Below are 15,827 nucleotides of genomic sequence, written 5' to 3'. Positions count from 1 at the left end.
TTATAGTTATTAAACTCTTAATTTTATTCATTTAAAAACACTCTTAACATGGTCTATTTTTATAGTCAAGGACAAGGTCGATGAATTATTAACTATAGTGTATAATTAAATAAATGCGACTCAAGTATCTATAAATAGCAAAACGAGAAATCTTTTTGGTAGATGAAGTATTGTACAGAGCTAACATCAGAAAATAAGAAAAATGAAAAGGAACTAAGAGGGCTGAATTGAACAGAAAAATCAGGAGGCCAGGGGAGATCAAATCAATGGAAGAGTAAGATTTTTTCTCCCCTCTCATTATAATTTATGTGGTTAATTATAAGATATGATGATGATTTTATTTTGCACTTGAATACATTTCTTTCCTTTTTTATTGTAATTTGTTTTTATACCGTCGGGTAGGAGATCAATCTCACGGATACTTGCATATGGAGATACAGTGATTAAAAAAATAATAGGATTTTTTTTGTTTTTTAAATGAAAAGAAGGAGCGATGATAATCTTTGCTGGATTTCTTGATTCGCCTGGGAGAGAGTCAAAGTTCGTTGGAAAGTACTTCCTTTCTATTAGTGTTTGTTGGATTTCTTGATTCGCCTGGGAGAGAGTCCAAGTTCGTTGGAAAGTACTTCCTTTCTATTAGTGCCATTGGAAAGGATGAAAAGAGATAATATTGAGGTGGTTAACTCTTTGGTTTGAATGAAAGAGTAGGATTAGGATATGAATGTAGTTGTTGGTAGCATAACTTTAGTTTAAAATGTCATCAAGGAGAAGGTATAGACTTTATCTTTCTCGTTAAGATAGATTATCATGTTCTTGAAGACATGGCTTATAGTAAAGTTATAGAGATTATACCACCCTCGAATGCTATTATTGGAATAGTGTTATAGCGCTTGAAGTCCTTCAAGAGAGAGGGATTGGGGAACTTTGGGAAACAGAGCATGGTAGACCTCCTTAGAAGTCTACCGAATTAAAAAAAAAAGAATTGAATTGCGGAAACCACACGATTCTCGACTATGCTCCAAGCTTTTTTTTATGAAACCTGCACCGAATCGCATAATAGAATTGGCAATGCAAATCCGTTTTGAGTGAAGGGTGAAGAGTCCAGAGTTCAGGGTTCGAACTCTGATGATGATAAATTTACTAACATTACTAACAACTAGTAACATTTACCTATAAAAAAATAAAATAGAATAGAAACACTCAACTAAAAGGTTTTAGGTTCCCCAGAAGAGTTAAAATCTCCCTTAGCTAAACCTTTTCTTACCCTATCTTTAAACACATTACTATTTTGTTTGTATAAAATCAATGAAGGTCTCAGGTCTCCCCACCTAGCTACGTGCCCTTTACACTCATTCATTTTAAAGAACACTTCCCAACACTGCTGGCACAAATTTAATCAGGGTTGATAGACATAAAATTTAAATATGATAGAACATTTAAAAATTTTCACACGAGAGATCCTAAAGGTTACTTATTTATTTGTCATGTGTTAGATAAATTACATTATATAAAGATAATAATAATTTACCTCATAAGTGATTACCGTAAAACTTTAGTATATAAGTTTTTTTTTACATTAAAAAGATAAATTACACCCTTCAGAGATTGATCCCGGAACTTCCTTCATCCAACACATCCTTAACTCTTACTACTTGAGTTATCATTCAGAGATTTTGGAAAGAAGTTTTGTTTGATAAAAAATAGTGAATTTATTTTACATAATGAACCACTTACTGAAAGATAACGACAATTTATTACTTTAAGAGGAAAAAGAAGTGACCAGGGGTTGTAAAGCTTAAAAGATAGAATACTACTTATTGAATATGAATACTGAAATGAAAAAGTGGCGTGGTGGTGGCGCAGGAATATTCACGGTACAAACTACAAAGTGAGTTGAACTTGAAAGGAAATATTCGTATCCAATAACGCAAAAGAGAAATTATGATTGGAGACGAGGAATATTGGGACTCAAATATATGAAGAAAGAGCAAGTTAAATTGCTTTAGGTGGTAAGTGGAAGAAAATGAAGGAAAGTTGTAAGTAATTTTTCCTTATAATCATGAGAATAATGTACCTTGCTTACTTGAACATGCGTTTAGTTCGGATTACGATTAGTGAGGAAAAATTGAAGCCAACAATGGGAAGTACAAAATATCAAACAATAATGGTCACGTAAGGCAACATTAAGAGATTAAGATGAAGAAGAGTCACCACAACAAATGAATTCTACGGGAAATCATTACCAAAGAGATCATTCCCATGGGGAACCAATCTTAGAAGAACCAATAGAGGAGAATATTCAAGATAAATTGCTTCGTACGGAAAAGAAAATTATTGGATTTAGAAAAATCTATACATGTATCTTAGATTCCACCATAAAACGAGCATGTAGTGCGGTCTTCAGCTTGACACGCTCGACGAAAGCGACAAATTGAGAAGTAACCGATTATCACGTTCGGTAGGAGTGAGTGAAAAGGCAGGAAGAGACAAAGCATAGCAGAGTCAAGTCACCAATTAACTTGGACGAAGAGGAATCCAAGAAAAATATGGGGATGTCAGGCGTCAGCTAAGTCCTTTCACGTCTGAGGGGATGACTGTGAAAATGTCAAAAGAATTTCATAAGCCAATCATGGCATAGGGATATGTTGGAGATACATATCCAACCGAACACTTGAACACATTCATGATAACAATATCTTTACTCGGAGTTTCTGATGTCTTAAACTGCAGCGTTTTCCCTTTGAATTTTAGGAAGGAAGCCTTGTGTTGGTACCTAACACCTCCTCCGAATTTGATTGGAAGCTAGGAAGAGTTGTGTAGAGAATTTCTTCACCATGTTATCACTAGCAAAGGGTTGCCAAAAACCTAACATACACTTGGAAGCTTGAAACATGGGAAACATGAATCATTGGGATGTTTCCTTACTAAGTCTTACTAGGAACCAACTCTTGTTCAAGATTTAGACCCTGAGGCGAAGCTTCTCTTACTATGTGAAGCTGTTAGGATTGGAACTCCTTTTCACACATCTTTAACTAAGACTCCTCCATGGGAAATGAAGAAATTTTAAAGGCGAGTGATAAAACATGTGAATATGTGGATGATAGCTTAGCAGGAATGACATGTCAAAGAGATGATACTAGTGAGAACAAACACCAAAGCAAAGGGATGGTCGATATGAAAAGAGAAGCTTTGACAATAGAAACCATCTGAGGAATTTATGAGGGAGAAATCACAATTAGTCCTTGTTAAACAAAACTCCATCTCAGATATATAGAGATGTGATGAACATGACTTTTGCACACATGCCCTGACTGGCACCTCTAAAGAAACATTCTGAATATTTAGATATGAAGGAGTATTGTGAGTGCCATGAAAGTCACGGACACAACATAGATGATTGCATTTAGCTAAGAGATGCAATCGAGCAATTGATCCGAGAAGGAAAGTCGAGAAAGTATGTTAAAGAAGATAAAGATTCTAAAGGAAGTGGAAGCTAACTATTATACAAGAGAAGATTTCAGAGTCTAGAAAGTTGAGACAATCATAGGGAAGAGAAAAATTACTCCCATCGGGTGAAAAAGATGAATCTTCTCGAAAAGGAATGAAGGATTCTTCAAAGAAGAAATCCAAATGCGAGAAAAATTCCTCCTCCTTTAAAAGCAAAGAAGATGGAACAAGAGGAAGAGTAAAAAGTATACCTGAAAACGATAAATGCTTTGAATTGATAAGTACAACCACGAGAAAGACGAGAAGATGCATTGCTGAGGATTCAAATAAGGAAATAAGAGAAAATATGATGCTTAAAGGAGGAGATAATCAGATGCAAAAAAGGGAAAAGTAAATTCAAGGGTTTACTCTTTGAAAGATATGTACTCAACTTTTCGGTTTCCTCCTAAAAGAGACAGTTATTGATTCTTAAAAAGAAAGAGAAAAGGCGAACTATCACAAAGTAAAAAAAAAGGATATATTTTTGCCTCGGTCAAGAAGTCAAACAAAATGAGGGTTATGATAAGACAGGTAGTTCAAAGACCGTTACAGAAGAATCAACTAAATAATGCATGGTGAATTCTGAATGGATCAAACAACTTACACCTAACATGCTAGAGTGCGGCATGCCAAGATGGGGGACTCTTGTTTCGACAGGCTACGAAGCCGCTAGACCCACAAACTAAGACGAGGCAGTCAAAGGATGCCAACACGATCAGAAGTCTCCTTTATGGGATTTCCCGTACTCTTACAGAGACAACCACAAAGGATACCGAGCCTACACATACAAATTCTTGTTCATTTATAGACCATGTTTTTTATTCAAGCATTGATATATACTTGAGTTCTATTGAGAATCAAGATTTCTCTCCAAAACACTTGTACTGACTTGAGCGTCGAGGTGTCTTCTTCAGATACCTCCCTCACATGGAACCAAGAACACCACTGTCATCCTCATGACACTCACCATCGCACACCCTCGTCAATGCTAAGAGAGGATCTCACCGATTCTTAGGCTCGATAGTTACCGACAGTCAAATCAACCTGTAATTTCAAATTATATATACGAATTCGAAGGTTGATAGCTAATGACCATAATACGAAATTAAAGGTGGCTAGGTTACAGACGACCAAAATCGTTAATTTGAATTTCCCAACTGTCATATATACTCGTCGGTAAATTTGTCGTGAGTTATGATGGTCAAAACCATCTATATTGTTCAAAGTTACCGACGGTCCAAACCTTCCATGAATTTTTATGTGGTTATTGACAATCTTGCCGTAAGTAATTAGTTTTTATTTTCTTAAAAAAAGTTATGTCTTATTGATGGCTAGACGTTCAACAACCGCATAATTTACTGACATGTCGTGATCGTGGGTAATAACCGTCACTAACATCAATAACTCTTGTAGTGATTTGTTTAGGTTGTTCAGTCTTTCACACTCTACCTATCTTCCCAACACTACGATCCACATAAACTAATCAAATCCCTTTCAAAGAGAAAGAACGAACTAACTAAACTTAATTGACTTGACAGTAACTAACTAGCTTGAGTGAAAGTGGCTTGACCCTAATCAATGAAATCTTAATCTGATGTTGGACGATTGATACATAAACACACATATATAGATCAGCTGATATGAGCCTTCAACTAGTACTTACCTAATAAAAACAGAAAACATTACAAACCGCCCGTCAACAAACTAAATATCCAAAATAATTATTCAACTTAGAGTTACAAAATTAACCGGTGGGGTAAAGTAAGCCCAAGTAATTAAGAGTTTTTGACAGAAGGAGAAAGGTTTGAAATGGTGATGATGGTATAGTGGAGAGAACAAAAAGTAGAAAGATGAGGTCAATTTCGATGTAACGTGTGTGGCAAAAATTAAAGAAGGGGAAAATTAAAGGGAAAATGGAGAAGCTTGAAGAGAAAGTAGATTCAAATTAAACGTGATTATTACAGTATAAGATTAACGATAAAGAGTGTAGACACATGGTTGTAATAGTGCCCATTAATTATATTCTTCTAGCTTTGGAATTCTTCAAACAAATATATAATTACGTGTTTGAAACATAACATGACATTTTTAGCTTTCAAAAATAAAACATAACATGATATTTTGGTTTTGTGGGAAAAAAAAAAGGAATATACAGAATGGAATACTCATTTAAAACTTTTTCACGATATAAAAAGAAATGCCCCGTAATTTATTTATATTTGATATGTTTTGTAACCAAACAGTTGAAAATAACTTCTTAACATGAAAAATATTTATTATATTTGTAGATAAACATAAATGAATTTATGCTTTTCAAAAGTTCACTTAATATAAAATTAAATATTTTTTAAAAAATAAAATCACTTTTTTTAAGCAATGGTAAACTGACAAATTTTTACTTAAAAATACATTAAAAATAATTGATTGTTTTAAAAGCTACTATTAGAAATAATTAGAAATCTGTTATTTTCAAAAGCATACACAAATTGCTAAGTGAAAATAAGTAATTATATCAGGAAATAAGCAATGATAGATGAACTCTATGTATATTATTCAAATGAGTTCAATTTTTTATACTCAATCAAATGTTAAATGTATAGGCAAGGTTATATATGTAATTAAAATTATAATTATGTTCTAATTAATTATTGAATTTATGAAACATAACATCTGGAACATTATTGTCATGTTCTATTATATTTTTTTGTTAGGCTGCAAGAGGCTCCAAGTTGGGCTAACAAGAACAAATCACAAGTGGATTGAACATCACATTTTTCACCTAAAACCTTAAAGCATTAGGTGTATGAGTCTTCTCACTTATAAAGTGTTCATTATTCTCGTAATCTTCCCATGTGAGACTACCATATATATATATATATGTATATATATAATCTCATTCCATTCTGTTGTTTTGTTCGGTTTCATCACCAAACATTACCAATCTACCATATAATCTGAACCAGGGGACAAAACGTGTATGTACTAAGTAAAACCATTAACAAGTAATTACATAATCAATTTGGCTTTGTCAGGTCAGGTGCTTTTTCATCTAGTGCGCTATGATTATATATATTTCTCCATACTCACACTACAAGCACTTCACTTGAAACCACCATTCTATTTTAAGCATTTAAACCCACCTTCTCCTAGGCCAAGAACAGAGCATCAATCAGGTAATGTTTTTCTTTTTTCTTTCATCTTCCATTGTAGCTAAATTAGTTGTTCCTCTTTTTCCTTAGTAATAGACATGTGAGAATTGTGTGTGTTTGATTGAGTGACACAACACACACAAAAACTGCATTTATTAAGTGTGTGTATGCATACAAAACTGCATTTATTATGTGCATGTGTAATGTGTTCATACTCCAGAGTTCAAATATGGTATCATACTATCTATCATTCAACTATGTTTAGTAGTAGTTCTTGACATATTAATCCATGTGAAAAAAATTCGTCTCATTTTTTTTCCTATATGTCTCAACTAATAAAATTATGACACATCAATTAAAAATGCATAAATCTTATATTTATAACCTTACATAGATGATTTTTAACTAACATGACATCATTGCATTGGTGAAACAGAGAAATACACATATTTCTAATTTATTGTATGTTTTCTGGATTTTCATAAATTTAGTGTTTGGACACAGATTTTATGCTTCCATCATGTTATTATTATGCTTTCAAGATTTTCTTTTTCAATTTTAATTAGTGGCTTTTGTTGAATTCTTCTCAGAAGTGCTTGATTATATAATATCACTGCGCAGCTAGCCAGTGCGTTATGGATATATATATTCCAAAGCAAATCATAATTAATGATAATTGGCCTTATTTAATTTGTAATGCTCTGAAGAAAAACAAAAAGAATCAAAATTACATGTTTTATTTGCAACCTATTTGGCCTTTATATTCTTAATTAATTATCATAGGAAGGGAAGAAATTAAAGAAGACAGAAGATCAATATGGAGTTTTGGAAGCTATTCGTTGTTGCATTAATGCCTGTTCTGAAGGTGCTTTTGGTTACTGCTGTTGGGACATTCCTGGCACTTGATCGCTTTGACATACTCAACGAGACCGCCAGGAAACACCTGAATACTGTGAGTTTCTTTTCTTCTTTCATTTTTGGTCTTCCCTGCCCCAGATATTTTAAGGATACACTCATACACAACTAAGTAATTTCCTAGAAAAAGGAAAGACAAGCTTGTGTCTAATTTTTTTTTCTTTTAATGTGAAGTTAATTAAAAGAAGGATGAAAATCATGGCACTAGAATGTGTTATTGTGAGGTTAATTATCCAGCTTGAAGAAAGTCACACGTGGGAAGAAAAGTTCAAAGGAAAAGAAATTAAACAATAATGTTTTTTCATACTCCATTTCAACTTTCATCCTGAGTGGGAAAGAAATAAAAAAATAATAATGAGATCTGATGTGCGATGCGATAAAAAATTTTGCTTTTCAGTCAGATGCTTCCGATGATTGACTGATGGGTGATTTTAGTTCCCCAATAATTTTTCGAGCACATTTAGTCCCTCAATTTTTTAAATTGTTGCAAATTAAATGTCTCTATTATTATTATTCTGCCTAAAACTCTTAAATTCTCATTTTTCTTAAGAAAAATCTTCACAAAATGCATCAATTTAGTCATTGTAGATGTTATTTCCATAAAAACCTACTAATCAAAATATAAAAATTCAATAAAACATTAAAAAATTCTAATTTTCATAATCTCATATAATTAAGAGTTTAATTTTGATGCACCGACGGTGTAAAGTTTTTTTACACCAGGATTCCAATGTTTTGAAGTAAAAGCAATAATTTGTTCCTTGTCAAAAACCTTTTGTTTCAAAATACTACCAAAGCCAATATCAGAGGCATCAGTTTCAATAATTTTGAAAGCTTGAGGATTAGGGAGATAAAGACAAGGGAGATTCTTGACACGAAGTTTGATTAACTAAACTAAAATGAAAGCTCTTTTGAAAACCTTTTGTTTCAAAACACGCCGGGAGATTGTTGATCTTGTCCTCGATCTCAGGTTCAAGATGAAGCTCAGAGATTCTCCTTTTGAGTCTGCAATACCTGCTAATATGGCCCGGCTTGCCGCAGTTGTAGCAGGTAACATCTTTTCCTTGAGAGGGTCTAGTCTCAGGAGGGTTCTTTGGAATTTGCGAAGATTGGGGTTTTGATCTATGATGTAGGAGCTTTTTAAGATAATTTTAGTATTTTAGTAATTTTACTTATTTGTAATTAAGATCTTTTAGGATCTTAATTATTTTTTGTTAGGAACTTATTTATTTTCAATTAGGATCTTTTATTTTCAATTAGGATCTTTTAGGATATTATTTATTTTACTATTAGGATATTTTCTTTTCTTATTTAAGCACTTGTAAGGCATAGCCTATTTCAGTTTTGATTGATAATAAAATTTAAGAGTTTTCTCTTCTTCTCTGGTGGATTCCAGTGTATTTTCTTGCGCTTGCAATCTAGGCTTGGGTTTCCTATGATCATTCCTGCTAGATCTCTTTCTCCATTGTTGTTTGGGAGGAGGATCTTGCTTTCTGGGTTTAGGTTTCTTGGGACAACCTTGAATTCCGAATTGTTCGCAGAAAGTACCCAAATCCCTGCGATTCTAAGACTTCTCCTTAGTGAGTTGCTGTTGGATTTTGTCATCCTGACAGATTTTGAGAGCAACTCTTTGAATGATAGCTATGAGCTGTCCATAACTAAGGGTGTGATATGGGATTTCTCCCCCCGGATTTTGGCTTCTAAGTTTCTCACGAACTTTGTCGCCAAAAGATTTAGGAAGACCGGCCAGGAATTTCTCTTTCCAGAAGGCTTGTTGGCTGTCTTCACGGGTGTAAACCCTGGTTAGGAAGGTATCGATTGAACCTTCCTCTTCTAATCTTGATATCCCTAAAGGATGTCAACTTGAAAAACCTCTTTTCAAACCTTTTCAAATCAGTAGCCGTTCCAGACACTCGGCTCAAACTCTTCGAGCAAAAAAGGAATCTGACAATGAGCTCCTCCAAAAGGTGGTAGAGCAACTTCAGCTTCTCAAACAAGTTATTCCTGAGACTCCGGAACCTCCTGAGACTCCGGAACCTACTCCGGAAGCAGTTTCTAATCCCACTATTACTGCTCCTCCTCCTCCAAAAACTCGTACTTCTACTCGTAATACCTCTACTTCTTTAAATAATATTGAAGATGGTAAGGTTGAGTCTGATTCTGATATTCAATCTATGAAGTCTGACGTTCAATCTATCAAGAGTATTCCGGTCAATACTGTCATTCACAATTCTAAGAATCAGTGGAGAAAAGAAACCAAGCTCTACTATCCTAGAGCTACTGCTCCTGATCTTCTTTTAGAAGAATCTTCAAACTTCAAAAGCTTCAGTGCCAACAATGTCTATGAATGGAATATTGATGGTGAAAACGAGTATGGCATCACCAAAATCCTCCAAAATATGACTATGGTAGCCACTGCCTATGTTACCGCCAACAATTGTCCTGAATCTCTTATCGTTGAAGTCTTGGTTGCTGGTTTCTGTGGCCAGCTCAAAGGTTGGTGGGATAATTATCTCACTCAAGACGAGAAGGATCAGATCTTGAGGGAATTGACTTCAGATTGAAGGTCTTGAATAGTGACGGGTTTGACCGTAGATTTCTCAAGACGCTTGAAAGTATCTCTAAGATTGAATTTATTGGTGGTTATAGGACTTTTGGGAGGCCTATCTTCAAGAGTAGACCTGAGGCGTCCCAAATAGATTTTCTTTTCCTCAGGATCAGGGATAGAATTAATGGCCCTGAAGAGAAGATCTTGTTCATTGGTCAAAGTGTTGATGGACAAGGTATTGACGGAAGATGATGATTGAGAATCATCATTCTGAATTTGATTTAGGTCTTCAGAGACCTCAGAATCCGAAGGATTAGATTCTTCTTCATCAGAAGTTTGAATGAGGAGATTGTTGATCTTGTCCTCGATCTCAGGTTCAAGATGAAGCTCAGAGATTCAGGGGTTTGATTATGGTACTGAGTTGAGGACAGAAGTCCGCAACATAATTGAGACAACCCAGGAATCTTTGTAGTTGAGTTTTGTCAATGATTTGATCAGGGAATTTATCCGTGAACTCGATGGCTCTATTGATAGGAATGATGGTTCCTTGGTGGATGTTGTGACCAAGAAATCTGATTTTGGTTTGGAACAAACTGACCTTTGTCTTGGATACAGCCAAGCCAAATTTTACACCGTCAACCAATCAGATTTCAAGGATGTGACATGTCAATTAAATAAATTAAAGGAAAAGAGAGATTTTCTCACATCATTGAAATCTGATTGGTTGATACACCGTCAGTGCATCAAACTTTTTCTCTATAATTAAAACTAAAGGACCACAGACAAGCCAAAATTTAAATGAAATGGTTTGGCAATTGAGAGCATAGATCTTTTCTACATTCTGTTTTTTTCTTCTTCTGTTTACACATTTCGTCCTTATTATTTTTTTAATTTTAAAGTGATTGAGTGTACAAATAATAAAATAGAATGTGTAAAATGCAAAACACTCATGCAAGCTCAAATGCCGGTGCATACTTGGGTGCCCATAAATTCAAACGAGGGTAAACTATAGGAGTGAGGTGTACCAATAATGTATAAACACTTAATAAGACAAGTGCTCACTAGATTTTTTTAGATTATTTACGTTGTAACCCCAACTGAATTTTAGCTTACTAAATATACCCTCATTTTTTTTTAATAATTATGTATATGTATGTAAAACCTTACCACTGGTAAATTATACCCAGAAGCAAAATAACTCAGCACCCCATTCCTCTGGTTTAACGTGATTTTGTCCCCAAATCTGGGTTTTAACAACATATGCATTCCAACAAACACACCAAAATCTGCAACAATATGTTAAAACACCAGATTGAAGAGTGAAGAAGAAAGGAAAAGGGGAAAAAGCCAGATTGACGAGTGGAGAAGAAAGAAAAGGGGGAAATCCCAGATTGAAGAGTGGAGAAAAAAGAAACGAAAAAACCCAGATTGAAAAGTGGAGTAGAAAGAAAGGGGAAAAGATAGAAACGTACGTAGAAGGACTCAGACCATGACCTGCACCACCAAGCCGGAACAAAACCCTCATCTTCTCAAATCCATCTTTGACAGCGGCCGAGATCTCGCCACTACCAGATGCAGAAGGAGAACGAGTAGAAGAGGAGGAGAGGTGAACCCACCAGATCTAATTACAATAAACCTACAGGGTTGATTCAGAGTTTCAAGAAGTCCACAATATTATTAATAAATAATCCAAGTGTAATTTTTCTACCGGTACATGTCACTCATGTATTTAACCAAAAAAATTTTGCTTGTACTAGAGGAAATGCCTCAAATGCCAATGGTGATCTGTCATTGGACTAGCTAAGGAAACGCAGAGATCCAATTGCGGCCCAGCTAGACTTCAAGTGTATGGGCCCTCCAAAGTAAATTAAAATAAAAAACTGATAAAGAGACAAAAGAGAAAAGAAAGAAAATGAGATCCCAGTTTTGGCGTATTGGTGTTGGCCTATTGAAAAGAAAAAAAACAAAGTGTTAGTGTGGTGAAAACTGCATGTAAAGGTGTGAACACATGTTCGATTGTTGATAAAGTCATTTATTATGAGAGACAATTATAAAATCTTGATCAGATGTGTGTAGATACACGTGAAATAAAAAAAAAAAGTATAGATATTGGAAAGGGAGATAAAAGAAAAGAAGATTTTTTTTTGATAAATATGATAACAATAAGTTGACCTCCAATGTTAATGTCTTTTTTTCACCCTTCCTTTTCATGAAAACAATCTCTTCCATACATGCCAAAAATGCTTAACTATTTTAGTATTAATATTCGATATGTTTATTTTTTACCAGAAAAAGAAAGAAAAAATGGGAGCTAAATGGGAAAATACTCTTCACCCTATGATGTTTTTGGTGTTTTTGAACAGATGGTATTTTTTGTCTTCGCTCCTACTCTTGTTTGTAGCAGCCTAGCTGAAACAATAACCTTTAAGAGCTTGGTTATGTTGTAAGTTTGTTTCTAACCACTACTGCATTTTGTTTTCAATATATTTCCTCATTCAGTTAAATTAGACAAGAAAAATACTTTCATGAATTATGCAGATGGTTCATGCCGGGGAATGTTCTTCTGACATTTATAATCGGTACGGTTCTTGGATGGTTACTACTCAAAACAACTAGAGTTCCTCATCATCTTCAGGGCCTTGTGTTGGGGTGCTGTGCTGCAGGTAAGTCATGTCGGTACTACAAGTATAATGTCTCGAGTCCCACATTGATTAAGAATGAGTGAGATGAAGAAAACATGAGAGACGTCATACATATCTACTACTTGGCTGGTGATATGATTTCTAAGAATTTGAGTTCAGTCTTTGAAATCAATGATTGTGATTAGGGGTGCACAAGTATTGGATTGAATGAATTTTTGGTCTAAATAGAATCCAAACCAAGTTGGATCAGATTTCAAGTGTTTTTATCTTCAAATCCGAACCAAACCAAATTGATGATGTTCGGGTTGCATACTAATCTATTCAATTAGACCCATTTGCCCAATCCAATCCACACTTTTGCTATCGTATATGGTGTTGGTTCATTGATGCTATGAGCTCCGCCGGTCTCTTAATAAGTCACTTATTTAAAATTGTCTCCATACCTATCTAATAATTATCATTTTGAACATAAAAAAATCATGTGTATGATGATTTGAATTTGTTGTCCACAGGAAATCTAGGAAATTTACCTCTTATTATTGTCCCAGCTGTATGTAAAGAAAGAAGCAATCCTTTTGGAGATGTGGGTGTTTGCTATAGAAATGCTCTAGCATATGCTTCTTTATCAATGGCAGTATGACACTAACTTGAGACATTTGGAATTTAATTATGTTTATCACAGCGTGATATTCACATTCATATATTGTTTTAACACCCTTTTTATTATTATGATTCTGGTTTTTTAGCTAGGATCAGTTTACACTTGGTCTTATGTGTACAACATTATCCGCATATATAATTCAAGCAAGATCTCCAATGAAGTCAACCTTGATGATTCCCTGAAAAGTCATCCAGAAAACATTTCAACATGTTCTGCAGGAGCATTGGTTACTACCCAGGATGGATTACAGACTGATCAGGTGAAGCAGCTTGAAATTGAATGTACAATGCCTGTTGAGCCAGCAGAGGTAGTTTTACATCAGTTCTAGTGTAATTCAATTACAATTCTGCAAAATTCTCTGTATGACATAGATTTTTGACCCATTTGTGTCTCCCACGTTAATTTTCAAATGAACTTCTAAGAATTCTAGGTTTACTCAAGCAACATGCATCATCACCTACTTGTGTCAACTCCAAGTGCTAGTTCCTAATTAATTTAATTGAAATCATGTGTTGTTTTATGTTAGAGTTGAATTCAATATATAAGAACTATTGATTCATATGAGTTGCTCATGTACAATAAGTTTTATCAGCTTTGGATGTTGTTGAAAAGATAAGTATTAAAATTCAGGTTAGACGTAACTCTAGATCAAAAGCTACCTTAAAGTTAAGGATGTAAGGACTTATTAGGCAATCTCTAGTCAATGTGAGACTTCTCAGCAATAAGACAAACTATAACACACTTTTGTTTCCTCATACTATTGCATTTCATGGCATACTGTGCAGATGCTCTATTCTAGTTACAATGTTGAAAGCATTTGATAGAAGTGATGATCTCATATTTTCAAGATTTTATAGGTGCGCAAAAGTGGGAAAATTATGAAACAACTGAAAATATTAGCTGAAAAGATCAATCTGAAGGTATTGTTTGCACCTGCAACGACCGGAGCGGTATGTAAAAGATTCTCTTATTTTTCCTTGCAGTCCCTCCTATTATTTTCATTTAACTCATTCCACAAAGAAGGAATAAAGTTTAGAATGAGGAATGATAGTTATAATATGTTAAGGACAAAGAACTTCAGTTAGTACATAGAAGTTAGTTCAGTTTTAGAAATCAGTTCTGTTTTAACTTCAGGGTACACATTAATCAAGTTCAATGCATTATCATCAATTGATGCTTTCCTATTACAATTGTCTTTGCCTTCAGAATTTGTCTTCTTTTCTGAGTTTTGACACAGTAAAAATGTTCAACACTTATCCTCATTTGTTCAATGTTATGATCATATGGTCTAACAGTTTTAACTTAAAGTCATATCAAAAGAACATGTTGATACCTCAACAGTGTTAGATGCTTCTAAAGGCATTGTTATCTTATTTCATAATTGTTAGACTAGAACCAACTTAGCTACATATGTATTAAAACCTTACCTGTTCTACTTAACAAAATACTTCATTCTTTCCTTATGTGTGTGCAGATTGTTGGTTTAATAATTGGTGCAGTTCCTCCATTTCGAAATCTATTAGTTGGTGACAATGCTCCTCTCCGTGTGGTTGAAGACTCGGTAATTATGCTAGGGTAAGTATATTCTCAATTGGTCAATCCATATTTACATTTGGTTACTTGGTAACAAATCAAAGTTTATGTATTTTGATTAGGTAACCACAATTATAAATTATTTCATATATACTTCCTTGATTTACAGAGCTGCAGGCATTCCAGCAATGACATTGTTGGTTGGGGCAAATCTTATTAAGGGTAAATAATCAAGAAAATTAATTTCTCAATCTTGGGTTGATTACTTCTTGAGTTTATTATTACATTTGAAAATTAATATGAACTTTTTCCAGGTTTAAAAGGAGTAAGGAAGCAGCTTCCAGTTATTGTTGGCATTGTTGTGGTTAGATTTATTGCCTTGCCAATAATAGGCATAGGCATTGTTAAAGGTGCAGTGCATCTTGGATTGATCCACAATGATCCATTGTACCAGTTTCTTTTGCTGCTTCAATTTGCCCTTCCACCTGCAGTAGCTATCAGTAAGTTGTATAATTATGAGAAAAGTTCCAAACCATTTTTCCTTTTAAAAATATACTGACTTTATGAATATGGTAGGTACAATCACTCAATTATTTGGAGCTGGTGAGGGTGAATGCTCAGTTATCATGTTAGCAACTTATTCTTGTTCTGCAGTTTCACTTACACTTTGGTGCACCTTCTTTATGTGGCTTGTATTATAATAATTAATTAAGAGCACTGATTCAAGAGTTAAAAGTGGAATTTTTCTTAAAAGAGTTGTATTTAAATAATGCTATCAGTGTACTATTGAGTACTGTAACTTTCTGTAAAAATGTTTATAATTTTTAGATTACTTAACCATGTCTTTTAGGCCACTGATAACTTAGTAACATTCTATAATTATTTTATGTTTC

General features: G+C 34.2%; 1 protein-coding gene across 2 annotated transcripts; it reads left to right on the top strand.

Annotated features, from left to right (window-relative positions):
- The first annotated feature begins 186 nt into the window (after positions 1-186).
- LOC130749050 (protein PIN-LIKES 3-like) lies at positions 187-15,788 on the top strand. Of its 2 annotated transcripts, none has more exons than XM_057602327.1 (11): positions 187-274; positions 7,419-7,587; positions 12,462-12,541; positions 12,637-12,761; positions 13,253-13,374; positions 13,487-13,708; positions 14,259-14,351; positions 14,876-14,976; positions 15,104-15,156; positions 15,249-15,434; positions 15,511-15,788. In XM_057602327.1, exons 2-11 carry the CDS (start codon positions 7,453-7,455, stop codon positions 15,633-15,635), a joined length of 1,242 nt encoding a protein of 413 aa, XP_057458310.1. In that variant the 5' UTR covers positions 187-274; positions 7,419-7,452; the 3' UTR covers positions 15,636-15,788. The 2 variants fall into 2 exon arrangements, with proteins under 2 accessions (XP_057458310.1, XP_057458309.1); XM_057602326.1 differs by lacking the exon at positions 187-274 and adding an exon at positions 6,486-6,659.
- The last annotated feature ends 39 nt before the right edge of the window (positions 15,789-15,827 follow it).

This window comes from Lotus japonicus, chromosome 3 (genome assembly GCF_012489685.1).
Source record: "Lotus japonicus ecotype B-129 chromosome 3, LjGifu_v1.2".
Taxonomy (NCBI): domain Eukaryota; kingdom Viridiplantae; phylum Streptophyta; class Magnoliopsida; order Fabales; family Fabaceae; genus Lotus; species Lotus japonicus.
Note: the sequence above shows the minus strand (reverse complement) of the source record. Positions and strands in the feature narration are given on the sequence as shown.